This window comes from Amphiura filiformis, chromosome 20 (genome assembly GCF_039555335.1).
Source record: "Amphiura filiformis chromosome 20, Afil_fr2py, whole genome shotgun sequence".
NCBI lineage: Eukaryota > Metazoa > Echinodermata > Ophiuroidea > Amphilepidida > Amphiuridae > Amphiura > Amphiura filiformis.
This window is the reverse complement of record NC_092647.1, coordinates 7,774,224-7,792,847: the sequence shown is the minus strand read 5'-3', so window position 1 is coordinate 7,792,847 and position 18,624 is coordinate 7,774,224. Positions and strand designations below refer to the sequence as shown.

At 37.5% G+C, this 18,624-nt stretch overlaps 1 protein-coding gene across 1 annotated transcript; it reads right to left on the bottom strand.

The window, feature by feature from the left end:
* Positions 1 to 756: 756 nt before the first annotated feature.
* LOC140141768 (haloacid dehalogenase-like hydrolase domain-containing protein 2) lies at positions 757 to 7,402 on the bottom strand. The gene is given in 7 exon segments (XM_072163636.1): positions 757 to 2,544; positions 3,182 to 3,245; positions 4,525 to 4,583; positions 4,586 to 4,740; positions 5,111 to 5,195; positions 5,682 to 5,890; positions 7,272 to 7,402. Coding segments are annotated over 7 exon segments (783 nt in total). The 5' UTR covers positions 7,379 to 7,402; the 3' UTR covers positions 757 to 2,440.
* Positions 7,403 to 18,624: the final 11,222 nt, after the last annotated feature.

Below are 18,624 nucleotides of genomic sequence, written 5' to 3'. Positions count from 1 at the left end.
TCTGAAGACCCTATTCTAAGCCGAGCCCAATCCGATCCACAATCTGACACAACATTTATCCAGACTTCAAACCAATTTGTCAAGCTCGACTCTTTGAAAAGTATGTCATCACCTTGTGAATAGTTGTGATTATGTTGTGCCAATTGCAAAGAGAAAAAAATGTGCATCTTCTTTTCATGGCAGCATAATTTCAAAACAATGAAATTGTTTTAAAATTATTTAAAATTATTTTAAAATTATTTAGTGCATAAAATAAACTGTAATAATTCTATTATATATCCTATTTGCTTGTTCAAAAACATTTCAAAACTATTTCCTGTAAGATGCGCATTTATATAAATAACTTATTTTGCATGATTTGTGGAAAGCCTGTATTAAAGAACCTAATACTTGAGCAGTGAGCACAAAGTAATACATATAATTACACTTGCTGGCAGAGGAAACCAGCCCTTGTTTTAAATTTGAGAGCGAACCCAGTATAAACACAGAAGTGGAGTTCTGATTGGCCATTTCAATTAGATGACGAACATCACACAATTGTGACTCCTCGCCACAACTGAGCCCGGATGTCGCCAATCATCATTTTTGAGATATTCAACCAAAATATTCTGCTTGAAATTAGCTTTAAAATGATGTATATAAATGTCAAGTACTATAGACATGATATACATCATTTTAAAGCTAATTTCAAGCAGAATATTTCGGTTGAATATCCGGGCGACATCCGGGCTCAGTTGTGGCGAGGAGTCACAATTATAACAACAGGCCAGTGATCTAATTTTGGCTGATTACACGTCCAAGCTGCATGTCACAAAGGGAACACAAAGGCCTGCCTATGTCGCTCATGAATAGGATGCGATAGAACAAGAAAGGGATGTTCTTCTCTGAAAGCTAGTGTAGCATAGTCAGGGCTTCATTTTTGAAAATTGCAGGAGCTCTGATAATCACTTTCCTGAGTTTACTACGGTGCTCAACAAGGAGCTCAATCTTATACTATCTGTATTAAAACATAGGGATTCAAGTAGTGAGGAGCTCAATAAATCATACTCCTGGAATGTTGTTAAAGAGAGCTGTAGGAGCTCTGGTGCAATCGAGCTCCTTAAAAATGAAGGTTTTCATACTGCATTGACACATACAGGAATAATAAAACATGCGATTGACAGCCAACAGCTGGTAACTAAGCTGTCAGGCTGATAAAAGTGGCTGTTACCTTTTATAAGTTACCCGACCAATTGACCAGTGCCAAAATAGCTAATTTACACCCCTGGTCAAACTTAACTTATAAATGTATCGGGCATAACCTTACCTCTATACACAGCTTACGGAGGTTAGCGACATACAGCTTGTCGGCAGGAAAAGGTCATGCTATAGCTTCAGCAGAGAGGTCGCACTATATCTTCCACATACCACCGAATAGCTTGACTATAGTGTTTTTCACTTCAAGAGGCAATGACACAAGTGTCTTTGACAACGGATGCAGGATTAAATGGCACACATTGACTAATACATGTATATGTGCACAAAGGCAGCATATTGATATGCATGCATGACGTACATGACATATTGCCTTTTGGAAGTAAAAAGCACTTTAGTAATTGTCAGGAGGCTATTGAGAGATAAATTATGATGCTACCTGATCCACCAATCTAGGCCAAAGAAGGTGATTTTGATCAATATCAGCACATGCAGTAAACATCTGAAATCTATTAATCCCCACCATACAACATAGTTGTAAATGAGCTTTAATAGATTACTGGTAATTGCTCATATATATCTTTGCCTGTATCTCAATCCAAAATCGATGCCTTTGGCCTGAGTGGATCAGATCACATCACATACACAGAGGAGTAAGATAAGACAGAGCGCGTACCACCAGTCAAAGTCTCCGTGTATTGTATGGTACCAGTTCTCGCATATTCATGAGGGCCGATTGTTCGATCGTGCTGTGTCAAACAATCACGCCAGCGCTGCGTGCCTTCGCGTATACGCGATAGAGCGTTGCGTGCTTTCGCGATTACGCGACAGACCATGAAAATACGCGGTAATTGCGTAGCAGTCTCGCCTGTCGCATTTCATGGAACAATCGGCCCTCATTATCGGATGAGGCGGAGACTTTGACTGGTGGTACGCGCTCTGTCTTATCTTACTCCTCTGTGATCACTATAAATGCTTCTGATATTTCTTCAAAACTGATCCAACATGTAAATTTTCATACAGGTTCTTTGATGAAAACCATCTGACAACAATAATGTTGTCTGTATATGATGTTCACACAAAGATGGTTGCAAAATGAATAAAACCACTGCATCGTGTGAGTTTACATGTTGGTTCAGTTGTGAAAGAACTTAAAACTATGTTCAATACCACACCATCAAAAATGAGTGTTGCATCTGTGGGGGAAAATTGCACAAACTTGTTACTCTGTCAGAAGTAGATGATGTCATAACATCTGTGTCACTATATGTTGTACTGCAGCAGGGAAGTCATCACACACTTGAGTTGGACCGGGGTGTATCTTACTCTCATCATTATCACGGTACTTTCCTGTGAGTAAAGAGGCAAGAAAAGGAAAACAATACAGAACTTTAAAACAGAGGTCAAAGCAGTAAGTCTCATGCAGTATACAATTAACTCATTATTGAGACATCCTGCACCATCTGATGGTCTTCAAACAGCGCCCTCACATGATAATAATAATCAAACACATGTTTGATCCACTGTTGGAGACTGCTAGCAAGACTAACATTGCTACCGGAAGTGACATAACTTCCCGCCAGTCATCAGCTGTTGGATCATCACAACAACATCAAGCTTCGAAAAAATCAGTGGTTCACTGACGAAACTGTCAGCAATAAAGTAAGTTTCTTCAAATTGGTTTTGACAAATCAAAAACTTTTAGATTGTACCAAACTTGATGAACCTGTTTCAAAACTACATGGAACTTACCAACAAAGCCTGATTATGGATATTTTACTTTTACATTACTTCATTCATGTTTCAAACTAATTTGAATCATAATTTAAATGCAAACACTCTGAAAGCATAAAAAACCTTTCTTATGAATTTAAAATTGATTTACAACTTTTCTTTTTGCCATGAGCTAGGAGTGGGTGCACAGCTTGACTTGAGGATTTAATGAACAAAATGAAGATATATTGGAAATGTGTTATTTGCAGCTCACCTGTTTTAACCAGGATTCCACTTAGCCCAGCAGCCTGGGCACCTCCAATATCATCTCTAGCATCCTGATGGAGAAAAACATAAATATACACTAGATGGCAAAGTACAAAGATGAAATATTTAGTATTATTTGCAGTTTTTAATGAAAATCCTGAAAACACCTTAATTTCAGAGGGCAGGGAGCATTTTACATAGAGAGATGTGGATTCTGCCATTAACCTATTGGAATACATTTGGACAACTTGCCCATTTTAAAATGTCACATGCAATTTATACAAAGCAATTTACAAACATTTTTAAATTTGTGGGAATTTTTGTAAAAAAAATCAAACACATTCAAATAAAGTAGGTACTGGGGCTACGCATCCTGCACAAGAACAAATTAACACACCGGAGAATAATTGCTCGTTACAAGAGGAAACTGAATATAATTAATAAGAAGGAACAAACAGTTTACCAACCTAAAGTTCTACAAATAAAGCCATAATGTATGATCTTATAATATGAAATTGGTTATTTTTTTCAAACCTGATTTTTTGGCATTTGTAATGTTTACACATGTCCCAACTTGCACCTAAATGGAATCAGCCAAATTTGTTGTGTTTGTAAGTCAACAGAGCAAAGTTCGACATACTGTCATAATTAAAAAATTATGACATTATGTCCTCGTATAGAACTGCATGTTAAACAGCCAAAATAACCAGCAATGTTTCTTTCACTTTACCTTGTTATTTCAGCTCAAAATGGACAGAAACCCTTCCTGATCATTATTACTAGCATTATTTCAGCATTTTGAGTATATAATGTTAATATTCAAAATTTGAAGGAAATCATACATTAAGGCTTTAAACAAGACAACAAATAAACACACATCTCGACCCGCACACAACCCAACTTGAAAAAAAAAGCAAGGGAATGTGACAGTATGAGATTCGAACTCACAACCTTCCATACACATTCAATATATTAACCTCCTAATTATAACTGCAGTATCTGCTATGGTGTTACTGCAATTTGACTTGGAATTAAGTAGACTGATACAAAAACATATCACCCAGATAAAACTACAGTATATATTTTGCAATGTGTTTGCAGATGCTGAGACTATTCCAGTTGAAATCCATACAGCCCCTACATGTATGGAAAACATGACCTTAATCCCCTACACAGAGGGTATAGAATTCTAATGGAGTCACCCATTTAGGTAATAACCCCATTTGAAATTCACACTCCCTGTGTGGAAGGTTAAGGTTTTGTCTTCCATAGGGGGTGTATGGATTTCAACTGGAATAGCCCATTTTTACTTCGGAGGGCAGAAATATACATCAGTCTAGAAACACTCACATCACCAATCATCACAGCTTCTTGTGGCTTACAGTTCATCGTTCTTAAAGCTTCTAAGAAAACGCCCTCTCTGGTTTACCCACTACAGTTGCTTTCACGTCAGCTGCGTATTCTAAGCCCTGGACGAATGGCCCTGTACCTAGCGCCAATCCATCAGGTCTTTTGTAGTATCTTGACTTATTTATGGCAATGAGTGGACACCCATCCAGCAGCAATCTGTGATAATCAAGGTGGAGTATATTTGAGTGCATCTTTTAGAATAGAGTGGATTAGCTTATATTAGATTTCAAATATTTGCAAATTTTTGCCTATACCCCGAAACACTTTGTCCCATGCCCTATCCCATCCCCATCCTGGAGGGAATTCAGATTCCACCACTGGTTAAATCTTCCAATTATGTTTCACTGTTGTTAACCACCGTTTAACAACTCAATCCAGCATGTCTGGTTTACTTTGCTCAGGCCTGCCATCGTGAAACATGACTGAATCCCTAACTAGCTTATTCCTGGTGGCCCAAAACACATAAGTTTTTACCAGTGGTGGCAGAAGCATTAAAATTCAGGGAGGGGTACGTATCAACATTTACCTGAAAGCATCATTAAGGGTGTGGTAGTTGAAGCATTCTGGTGCTAATCCAACAACAACAGCATTAGGGTTGTCTGTTTGAATATCTGTAAAAGAAATGGCACCAATTCATTAGAGAAATCATCTTTACAAATTAAAAAAATACTCATTCAGAACAAAATGCATTAGCATCAAAAGTGCAGCGTTCATAAAGATTTTTGAACAACTTTCTATAGACATATCCCTCCTCAGAGCAGCATCTCAATCTGAGTGGGAAACCAATATCTAGACCATAAAAATAACATGTCGAGGGTTTAGTGCAACAAAGGGCTATCTACAGTTTGGACATTCCGAGATAATGAGCAAAAATGTCTGCAAAAAAATGATTAATTTAAATACAATTTTTAATGCAGATAGCCCAGATGTATTGTTTTTGATCATAGTTTCAAAAATGTACATTGAATTTTTTAAAGAGTGTCAAATTACAGCAAGCATTATCAGGCAAATGTTGGTAGCTTTAATGCAAAAAGTTTGAAAATGGCATATATTGCATTTTGCATCTGAACGTTTCATATGTAAAATATATAACTTGCCTTCAAAATCTTTCTTGGCACTTTCTGAGAGTAGAAAATATGGCCTATACTTGTTGTTTGTGATGACATTCTTAGCAGCAGTTAGTGATGAGAATATCTCGGACATCTGAATGTCAAATCCCAGCTTGGATAACCTCTCATGTAGTGCTGTCATGCTTTCTTTGGTTGTGTTGGTCACAAACTTCACCTTTAGTTTGGAGTTCCGTAATCTACATAATTAAATAAATTGTTGGTCATTATCTGCACTTTACTTGCTGATAACTTACGTGCATTTTGCCAATTTGCAATTATTCAAGAAAATATTTGTACTCCCAATACCAGGCCAAATTCTGATACTGAGAAAGGAAAGGGGAAAAATGCTCAGGAAAGATTAATGTTAGATATAACAAGGTAAAGAAACGCCACTGGCTATTCTGGCCATTTTGACCTGGAGCAGAATTCCATTTACCTGGTGTAGCAGAGCAAAATATTCCCTATTTTGGCCAACCTGTTACACAAATATCAGCTTGTATACCAATTTTTTACAATTATGTAAACATATACCGTAAAATCTTGTCTACATGCATAGAGTTTTTTGATGACAGCTAACTTAAAAGGGCATTTCGTGATCCACAGCCTCATCCCCCCACTTTTCTCAAAAAAAAGTTGAGATTTTTATATCACTGGAAACCTCTGGCTACATACTGTTTATGTACAAAATATTTCTTGCAGATTAATTCGTTTAGCAAAGATATTGTGATATTTGAATTTCGTTCTGGTGCAGTGTAATACACATAATCATGCATAACTCGCATAAGCATAATATCGGAATCAACTGAAATTTTGGGAATATGCTTTTTTCGTGGATATGTACTGAAAAATGTCATAAAAAGAGGATGCTAGGATCACGAAATACTCCTTTAATATGAAGCAGCCGTACATATGCCAAAACATTAGACTGGTCTTTCAGTACCGGTAATACTTGTTTGTTTGTATATGCTTGTATTGGCAATTTATTTGCTCAAGCTCCATAATGTTAGAAATTGGTGGATGGAGGGCACTTGGATTAATTTAGCTTTCATCAAAAATACTCTGCACTTGGTTTTACAGAATGTTAATATCATAAGGACATCGCCTAACCTAAATAATGTTTCCGCTAAAATTGCTACATATGCCAAACCCTGATGTGGCCAGAGTTCCAAGGGGGACTTAAATATGTGAATTATGACATATCAAAATTGCTGTGTTGACCTGACAAACACAACAAATTTGACTGACTGATTTCATTTAGGTGATGTGTAAATATTAAAAATATGCCATAAAATCAGGTTTGACAAAATGTAACCAACTTCATTTATAAGGTTGTACATGTACATTATGGCTTTAAAGTAGAGTCTCTCTCTTATGTTTAGTGATGGTTGCTCATAATCATATGCTCCCACAGATGGCTTCTTTTATGTGCCTCTCCTCCATGCTACTGTTCATCCTGATCCTGAGGGATCCAGATAGGAGAGGCATAGAAGAAGCCTTTTCTATGGCAAATTTACCACAAAGCATATGATCCAGTGTCCCTAGCCTAACTTCATTTACTTTGTAGTAATGCATTTCTACCTTGCAAGAGCCTTGACAGCCCCTGGTATCACATTGTCACTGATGTGTAGAGTACCACTTAAATCCACCAATACAGCTTTGAGAGGTAGTCTTGATACACTCACCATGGTTACCAATTACTATGAGCAACCTGAAAATTAAAGAATACATTAAAAGATGTTTAATTATGTAACACAAAAAGAAACTCCTCACTTACGTACCGTAGGCCTACATAACCCGTCATAAATCTAAACCTACTTTATGTTGTGACAATTTGATTGACACAGTCCTGGGCAGCATCTTGTTATCTCTACTTCGATACCACATTTGCTACCAAAACCTCTCAATTGAAGAAGGTTGATACCAGTATATTTGCTTCTCAAGTAAACAACCCTCATGAAATCCCTATTGGTTTGTACAGGGCCTTCTGTTCCAGTCAATTTTCTCAATTTGCATTTTCTTTAGTAATTTTTGAAAGTTGGTTCCCCATGATTGTCATGATTTGTGGCGCTTACCATGACAGCTCGACAGGTCGGTGTCTTACACAGAATGAATGTATGCATATTTTATCTATTCCACTGTGCAGAATAAGTGAAATGTATGCACAGTGTACCGTGTTGGCACTTCACAACTTGAGAACAAATCTAAAAACGTTTGAAATTTGTAGAACTTTACTAGTACTGTAGTAGTTACTCATGTATGATCATAGACTGTGGAACTCAGTCCTCAATTTAGTCAGTCACTTATCTTTTGGTCGTTATATGACTATCATTTGAGGACTGAGTTAATACCATACATCTTCAGAGGTGCAGTTTCAGACAATAGCTTGGGATTATTGGGGCAGAGGTTATCTTTTAAATTCTTTCATGACCACTGAAGCATAGTCAAGCCTGTCAAGGACACTTGGCGTGAATTGAAAGACCATCATGCGGCCCTGATTTGGTAAAACGATCTAACTTGAAATTTGGAAATTTTGAGATAAGTCCATATCATGGGTAATGTGAGGGCGCTCTTTCCATTGGTGACATCCTCAAATCACCACCATGCCGACAAATAATGAGATTTTTATATTTTCTAAGACATTAGATCTGTTTAATAATTTATTTTATTCAAAAAGAAAAACTTCAAGTGTTCAAACTTTAAAGCTCTTTTTCTCGAAACAGCAATTTTAATTTCAAGTTAGATCATTTTACCAAATCAGGGCCGCATGTCACTCGCCATAAAATAATGTCAAAGGTCACCCGACACCAATTTGGTGTACTTCCGCGCCTCGGAAAATGATGTTTAAGGTTTAGGACTAGTATGATCATGTACTACAACATGAGTCATGACAACTGTTTGTGTACCATGTGTACCCAAAATATTTTACACTGACCATAATATGTGACAGTGGCATGACTGGAAAATGTTCAAGTGTAAGCTACATACATGTACAAATGTATGTAAATTGATTCTTGAAAGTTTAATAATGAAAAAATTAATCAAGTGCTAGAGTCAGCCTCAGGACCTACATGACCTATCAATCTACCCTGAGTAAAGATAAACACTTGTGCTGAACGTCAAATAAGTCAAATAAAATGTGACATCTACACCAATTACAGTCCCCGAAACTGTCTACTTTTTAGCCGACCTCAATTCTGAAACATTTAGTGATAGTTAATAATGCGATCCCCAACCCTTTGGTTACCTTTGGACGAATTTGTAGAAATCTCCGCAGAGTCTCCGTGTCTGAAATTCCCCGGTACAAACATCGAAAATGTCGCATTTCTCAGTCCCGGTGATGATACTATATCCGCATCGCTGTTTTCATACATGAATAATATGCATATCTCTGACCCCTGTAAGGTCAAAAACGTGGCGTTGATTTCAACCAATCTGATCCACCGATTGTGACCTTTTCATGAATATTTAATAAGCAGCTTGATACTGACATCATTCTGAGGTGACAGGAGGCAGCAGATATACCTTGAACAACTGAATACAAGCACAACGTGTGGACCAATATATTTTTGTAAACATTTTAGGCCTATAACAAAATGTATATTTCGTACAAATTGTACAACTATAGTTTCTACCCTATGACCTATAAAAGTTACCTGTTATCAAAGTGTCCGCAAAAAACTGGGATATTCACGCAGGGACAGGCCAAAAACCTTAGGCTACTTCGATCGTAAAATCAAGCCGATGCATGTCATAATTCATTATTCCATTGTGTAACTGTCAGTGATTGTGTCCATGTATATTGTTATTGCACCTGCGATCTCGCGCGAGAGCAGTTGTCAAGCTGAATTTATACTCGATCGCTGGATCACCACATGAATTCGCCTCTCGAAAACCTCTACAAGGTTGATAAGCATCGAGCACGCTGACTGGCTTAGCAATTATCAAAGTAGTTTTGTAAACCAATCAGGTTAGACATACTTTACTGGCGAGTCACATGGGGGTCACATTAATTAATACCGTAAAAGGCCGTCACGTTCATTGATTGGCTTACGATTTCAAAGAATGGCTTGCAACCAATCACAATACGGGTTATATGACGCCCGTCGGAAATTTTGCATACGTCCATGATGACGTCATGCCCCAGTGCCACGAGGCTGGCTTTTCTGCGAAAGCGAGCGAGTGGTATAAAGTCAGTTTCACACCTGTGATTTAATGGAGCACATCCACAGCGCATTTGACAGACTATAAAAATGAAATTGGCAATCCTGAGCAACAGGATTCCATGAAATGGACGATTATGTAAGTTATTCTGCAGGATCGGTATCCGTCTCTTCCGAACATATATATGACGTTCAGGGCAAGTCATACTGAAGTATGACTTGCCCACACAGGGTATAGGCAGCAGATACCATTTTGGTCAACTGAACTCGACTCGTGCATTCTTTTGGTTGACATAAATCGAACAAAATTTTCAATAACGGGTAGTAGTAGGATTTCAATTTTTTATTTTATGAAGTTACTTGTAGTTTTGAAGAATGACAAAGTTGTTTTTGGAAACTTAGATGTTTGTTTCAACTGATGATGTACAATGCAGGATCGCAAGGTGAGTGAATTCGTGAAGAGATTTGCTTGTTTGAGTGATAGTAGGATACAGGATGTAGGCTAGTCCTCTGTGTTTGACCGGCTCCGACGTCTCAATTCACGCAGAATTATTCGTACCTGCTAACCAGAGTATTGCTGTATGGAACCAGACATACTATCAATCATGCCTATGGCATGCAACATCTACACCAGGCACAAAAAGAAACTCGTCAGTTATATTCATCCTTGCTGTTCAATAACTTGATAATTTTGGATTATTCTGAAATATACATTTTGTTAATTGGACTTTTCTTTCTCATTTGACACCCTGTTTGTGAACATTGAGCAAGAATTGACCAAGATATGCGCCTCCAAACTCTCAAACCCCAAAATGAAAAGTTGCAATTTTAACGATTCAATTGTGCCTGTTACACTGTGTGCTTTATTGATTGGCCCGTGGTGCTTGTCAGTGTGTGCACGATACCACGATGCGTTCCCATTGAAAATCGTTGAAAATGTGACTTTTGATTTTGGTCATATCTTGGTCAATTCTTGTTCGTTTTTCACGAGCAGGGTGTCAAATGAGAAAGCAAGGTCAAATTAACAAAATGTATATTTCAGAATAATCCAAAATTAACAGGTTATTGAACAGTTAGTTCCAGTAACTGTAACTCGGTATCTTTATTTAACATTTATATGACATTCAGGCCAGTAAATGTCAGTATGTTGAAGGATAGGACCGAAGACATGCAGGCAGGTCTAATAAGCCCTTTCGCAATTTCAGATCATGGTGCATCATGGGTAATATTTGCCGATAAAATTGGAGATAAACACGATGAGGCTACTGTACATTTCCAATGCGGAGAACTGTGCCGTTTGCATAAAAACAACTTATACTGGGATTTTGCCAATTATTTTGTCTTTATTTCTTCATGATATCAATATATTTTTAAATCAAATACAATGTATCATGAAAAAATAAAGACAAAATAATCGGCATAATTCCAGTACAAGATGTTTTTATGCAAACGGCACAGTTGAAGTTCACCGCATTGGAAACGCACTGCAGCCTCCTCGTGTTTATCTGTCGTTGAAAAACTGTGTGACGATGTGCAGTTGCAATTTTCTGAAATTGCAAAAGGGCTTATTGAACAGTCTCATGGTCTGTGCAAGGATGAATAATATATAGGTAACCCAGGCAAACCTTAACACATTTGCTAGTCAGCCAAATTCGCCGACAATGTCAATGCATATTTACATTACATAGAAATTTAAAACAACTGGCCGAAGAAGGAAACATACATTTATAAATATGTTTTCTATACTTCACTTGACCCAAATATATGATTTTTTATGGTGATAAGTCACTCGCACATGGAATTTTAGAGGGATTTGGATAGCAGTTCCATTAAAAAAGCTGCTATCATAATGAGACTAATCTAGAAACACCCCGAAATGCCGTTTTGGGGAATTTTGCTAGCTGAAACTTTTTGATGAAAGTCAATCTTTGACAAGATGTAACTTTGCTACGGAAAGTGCTATGAAAAAATGGTTTTCAGTTTTGGCTTTGTTTACTCAAGGGCTTTGATTTGATATATAAAATGATGCAGTTTGATGGCAAATTTGAATTCACCTAGCATACCTAATATATATTAAACAATGCTAACTGACACTGACTGACGAGTTTCTTTTTGTGCCTGGTGTAGACCGAATATTAAACAATGCTAACTGACACTGACTGACGAGTTTCTTTTTGTGCCTGGGCCCTGGTGTAGACCGAATATTCAGTCGATTATACATACTATAAAATTATGCCTGGTGTATACCTGGACAATGCGGACATCTATAACGTTATTATTATAGAGCTAATATGAATATCAGTTGTAGTAACTACAAATTTCGATCGTTTGCATGTTTTAATTATTGGAACTGAGCTAATAATTCAAAATATTTAAGCTTACCGTGACAGTTGTGCACATGCATGCATGCATGGCAAAGTCAATCCGGGTTTGTTTTGGGTGACAGGTTCCTTTTATCTTTTTTTTTAAACAAAATTTCCTTTAAAAAAACGACCTTCCGGTTTGAGTAGAATTCGGTTTGGCTGTACTACCGTAAAAATTCGATAATAAGCACACGTGCCTATTAACGAGTTGCTCTGCCAAGAACGAATTTCCTGAAATCAAAGATTTTTTTTAAATGTGACCTCCTAAAAATATCAGCTTAAAAGGGCATTTCGTGATCCATAGCCTCATCCCCCCACTTTTCTAAAAAAAAGTTGATATTTTTATATCACTGGAAACCTCTGGCTACATAACGTTTATGTACAAAATATTTCTTGCAGATAAATTCGTTTAGCAAAGATATCGTGAAATTTGAATTTCGTTCTGGTGCACCAGAACGAAATTACAACGCATTGCCTATGGAGCAGTGTCACTGATGATAATCCGATGCATAACTCGCGAACGCAAAATCGGAATCAACTGAAATTTTGGAAATTTTTTTTTGGTTTTTTTCGTGGATATCTAATGAAAAGTGACATAAATAGAGGATGCTAGGATCACGAAATACTCCTTTAACATACTTTGGGCAGTAGGCCTATATATTAGCTAGAGCACGGACTCATGACCGCAAGGTTGTGGGTTCGAACCCCATCTCGGCCATTGCCTCCAATCAATATACCCAAGAGTAATCATTTTACCATCCAAAAATGGACCATCAGGCTATGATGCTTCCAAACAGACGTAAAAGTTTGTAGAAATTGACCTTGTGTCAGATTGGCGCAATGGCAATCGCCCCTGACGAGTTCCTCCGGCTTGACTAGCTTTAGGTTAGTCAAGCCGGCTTGACTAGCTTTAGGTTAGTCAAGCCGACTTGACTAGCCTTAGGTTGGTCAAGCCAATGACTTTCGTAACTTTCATTTCGCAATACTAAATTGCGCAACCGCTTTGAACATGCATGTTCAACACATAGGAAATTGCTTTGTCATGGTTATCATGGTTATAGTTAAACATATTGTCGGAATGGAAAGTTTAGGATTGACAACCTGGCACTAGCATTATTGTTTAACAACATTATACTGTTTATATTTGTAAGAGCATTCTGATGGTTTTTAATGTAATTTAGGGATATTTTGGATATTCACAAGCGATTACAGAGTTTAAAATCTAAGGTAAGCATACTAAACATGATAAGTATTGATAATAAGTTTCACGATTAAGTGCCTCCGTGGTCTAGTGGTGAGTGTACCATCTGGGCACCATCTGGACTAACTTTACGTTAATATAAGTTTTCAGTGATGGATATTGATCAAGCCCCATGACTGGATGAAATTATCTTGCAAGTGCTTTTTCTTGTAAGTGCCCGATGAATCTTTAGAATAATGTAGTGAATTGAATGTTAAAAAGGTCAAACACATGACATTTATTACAACACAATTGCACAATTATATTAAATTTTAGACGTTAGCAATAACAAACTTGCACAATTATATTAAATTTCCGACTACTGTATAAACATGTTTTCGTTTCTATAGTAAACCATGCCTTAATTCTGCTCCAGGGTATGACGGAAATTAAAATCGCCTAAAAACTAATTGTATTTCACATTTTTATTTTCCTAATTTACAACAACAAAAAATCAATTTTGCCTTGCAGGTTTTTGTCGGAAAAGGAAAAATTAATCTTTGACTCGTTGAGATGGTAAGGCGCGAGGTGTGGCGATTTGCTTAGTTAGTTAAGGGAAGGGGTATGAACGTTTGGACAGTATTTATTTATTGTGGGACATTAGAGCACATCAGACATATCGAATTGCATTCTTAATACGAAGAATGTCCTTCTGATATCAAATAATTTTGATTTTTTGAAATTCGCAATGTAATACACATTTTATAGCAAATCATTAAAAATTGATATTTTTGATATTTAACAATACTCGAAGTAAACTTTATAAATCTGATGATTTATACTTAAAGTGTATGTAGGTGGGATGAAAAGCCAACGATCAATTGAAAATTTTGACCTTTCGTATTGAAGATATGGATTTTTTTCCCAAAATAAAAAAAAAATAGGTCTTTTGGGGAAAAATCTATATCTTCAATATGAAAGGTCAAAATTTTCAATTGATCGTCGGCTTTTCCTCCCAGCTACATACATAAGAATATGTCATTAGATTTATAAAATTTACTTCGAGGACTGTTATATATCAAAAATGTGAAAAATATCAAATTTTAATAATTTGTCATAAAATTTGTATTATATCGTGAATTTCAAAAATGAAAATTATTTGATATCAGAAAGACATTCTTCGTATTCAGAATGCAATTCGATATGTCTGATGTGGTCTCATGTGCCACAAAAATACTGTCGAAACGCTCAAAACGCTCATTCCAGATCCCTTAAGAGAGGCAAAACCTAAACATACCGGCATTCTGGCCATTTGGTGATATGATTGGATTGTTTTCATCTCCGGTTAACCATGCACGATTGACGTTCTTTTGCTGCACATTGAGAGAAGTACTCAAATCCCGGACTCAAATCATCCAATTTTAGCGATTATTCTTGGCAGTTTACCGTTTCTTAGACGCCATGATTGAAACATGGATATGGATGAAATGCTTGATAGATGTTCTTCTCGTAATTATTGGTATACCAGGGAACACTCTAATCATCTTGGTTTATACATCAAAAAGTTCCAAACTTAGCGCTCATATTTTCATCATCGCTTTAGCTGTAGCTGACTTTACGGAGTGCCTTAGGCCCTTATCAGACCCTTCGCACTCTTTGTATCACTGCCTGCTAATGCGAAATACAAAAACACAAGTGAACTGATTTGTCGATTTGAATTCTTTCTACCGTTCTTATCAATGTTCTGCTCCGTTCTGCTAACCACTGCTATTGCTATAGATCGTTATTTCGCTATCTGCAAGCCCCATTCTCACTATATGACCGTTCAACGTGCAAAGATAACAGTTGCGTTTTGCTTCTTTGTAGCCTTTGTTTTAAGCACACCACCACTGATTTCAGAAGGGTTGAAAATCGTCCCAGATCTGGGATTAAAATGTTTATTTATTGCCCCGATGTGGTTGTTGCAGATGCTTTTTGTGAATTTTTACGCAGTTGGAGTGTCTGGAGTTTTCATCATGATAATTTTGTACTCGAAAATTTATTGGATGTTAAGAAAGCGCAAGAGAATTGGAGCTGCGAACGAGAACACTGAAGCTGGTGATATCCATCCCCAAAGTTCTTCAAATTCTTCCAGAAGTCGAGACAATCCAGTCTCCATTGCAGTAAAACAAGCTCCACAACAGCCAACGGCTCAATCAGCCAATGTTGCCATGGGTTCTGGAACCGTTAAATCTAAAACTACCAAAATGTTGTTGATTACAACAGTGATTTTTATTTTTACCTGGATCCCTGTGATGGCAACATTCAGGATCTCACAGGAGGTATTATCTCATCTTAAAGCGAACAATTATACAATGTACACTTTGGTGAGATTTTTGCGATACGTTAGTCTAATCAATCATGTATTAAATCCTTTCATTTATGGTATGGTCAACAGACGTTTTCGGGAAGATTCGGCAAATTTATTACGGAAACTTCGATTTCGGATTTCGTTTTTTTAATCTCTGGACTAAGATACAGGGTGTCACTGAAAGAACTGTGCCCTAACTTATTTTTCAACGTAACAACGGAATATGGTATGTCATTGTATGATAGCAGCTACCACATATTTTTTGAATTTTGATAATTTACCCCTCCGTTTTGGAGTTATAACAATTTGAAAATCACTTCTTATCTTAATCCAGTCCACGAGCATTATGCGCATGGAACAGCGTGGCACACTAGGTTAAGGTCTTTGCCTTTGGTGCGAGAGGTCCCGGGTTCAATTACCCGCAGGATTTTAAAAAAATGTCTTATTCGCTCTCCCCTTGGCTCATCTGGTAAAGGCGGGGCAGATGACCCATGATAAAAGACCTCGTCATAGTGCAGTTATGTCCACGGCAAATTCACCGTGACCTTTCCAGCCATAAACCCGCTTAGTGAAGATTGAACCGAGATATGCAGTACTAAACCATTATAGTAATCGATTGTCCAATGCAAATTTATTACCACGTGATAATATTAATCCAATGAGCGATCGAATTGTCCGCTACGGTCGACTAATCCAATCGATAATGACGCTATTGACATGTACGGGCGGAGCTCCACTGACCGAGTTTTGGGGTATTTTTCACTGGTTTGCTGTCATTTACTCATCAAGGCAGTCCCCGGTTATTATAAGGACTATGCTAATGATATAAAGATTGGCATATTGTAGAGAATAAACTATACTTGATTGACAGAAAGTACTAAATTTGTACCTATTACGGTTTCAGGACACCCCTCTTACAAATGCGACCAAGTCAGGGCGGCCCGGTGAAGCAAAATGTGCATTGGAATAACACGGGAGTTTGGATAGATGGTAGGATTTCTTTCTCATACAAATGTATGGTCCCCGTTATTAAAGCTTGGACCGGGTTGAAAATTCAGATTTGAAACGAATAAGTATTTGAAACATAGAGCAAGTACTAAAATCATAGCTTTTATACTTTTTGATATATGACGCTATAAACTAGTTCATCTCCTATATCTACAACACAGCGCTACCAGTAGGGGTCAATTGCCTATTGTGAGTGCCCCTGTGTTGTGTGCATACATGTAGGCAACAATAACTGCATGATGTTACAGTCGGTTTCGATCAGGGTAGCACGCCCAGACACTTCTATTTCCATTGATATTTTGTTAATCTAAATTCACATCTCGTACCACTTTACCATATACTCTGATAGCTGTAGAAGTAGTGATGTAACAGGATTAATTGCCATAGCGATATAGGTAAAACAGTTTTTGAATGTATTGCCCTGCACTAGACGCTGTAACTCTGCAAGGCAAAAAGACCTGGATCGTAATTCTATGGAAATGTTTTATCATTATGCAGAGTCCAAGTACGTTTCACTCACACCTGTACGATTATTGTCTTTGAAAAGAGCGGTATTGTATTCAATATATCGTTATGAATTCGGCAGAGTGACGAATCGAAAATTTTGAGCAAATAGAGTTTTTGTATGCTCATGATTATGTTTCAGGTTATCTTTTATTTCCACCAAAAATTATATATGCCTATAGCCAAAATGAGGGTCGATTTCGTAAATCAAAGTGATCTCCGGGAGATTTCAGCGACGGCAAATAATTCAGGAATACTAAAAGTACGTAGGTTAGGGGTGGTGCAATAATTATGTGTACCCCCGGTCTGGTGAATTATAAGGGGCGGGGCAAAGATTTTTTGGCAGGCCAAAATGGGTGATATCATCGGACAAGAGCTGACAAGCATTTTTTTGCTTTTCGAAAGGCGGGGCGGGGGAGTCAAGCGATTTATGGCAGGTCGAAGGGGGGGGCAAGCGATTGTTGGCACAATATTTTGGTCACCATTTATTACGCCTTAAAAAGGTGTAGGAAAACGTTAGGAACACATTTCAAATATGCAAAATTTCCTGCTCGCTGCGCTCGCATTATATGAAAAGACAATTTACGGTTTGAAATTCGGGTTCCCCAAAATCTTGCATGTGTAAGGGGGGTGGGCATTGGGCAAACCATTTTTGCCACGTCAAAGGGGAGGCAAAGGTTTTTTGGCACGTCAAAAGGGGGGCAAAGATTTTTTGGCACGGCCGAAGGGGGGGGGCAAGCAATTTTTGGCGAACCATTTTGAAAATTCATCACCCCGGGGGTACACATAATTATTGCACAGCCCCTTATGAAACTAAACCCGAGTTCTAAATGTGCACCCCTATTGGTTTGTGAGTTTTTGTGCGCAAATGTTCACCATGTTGACGAAAAGTGAAAACTCGTGCAGGCCTATTGCAAATTGGAATGTTGATCTTCTCGGGTACCTTCCATTGGTTTCATAACTTGGTTATTTCAGCATTATTTGCCGTCACTGACATCTCAAAGTAATAAAAACATCCTTGCGGTCATCATGGTAGCTCATGGTCACCTTGATCTACCTCCATTTGGCTTTTAGGCCTATGATATAATGATTATTATACCTTATTACCTTATTCTTTAATGTGTTGACTGTATAATGGTATATTATATCCAAAGATCAAACGCTTTAAACAACAAAATATCACTACAGCACATTCGTTCTTGTCTCAGTCTTGTCATGGTTGTGGCGACCTTCTTGACTTTATTACCACTGCACTTCACATTACATTGCCTCAGGATGGATGTATGATTGTCTTTTTTAAAGACTATTCTTGGGTTTTTTTGTGCTGACTGATATCCAAAGAACGCTTGAAACAACAAATATAAAC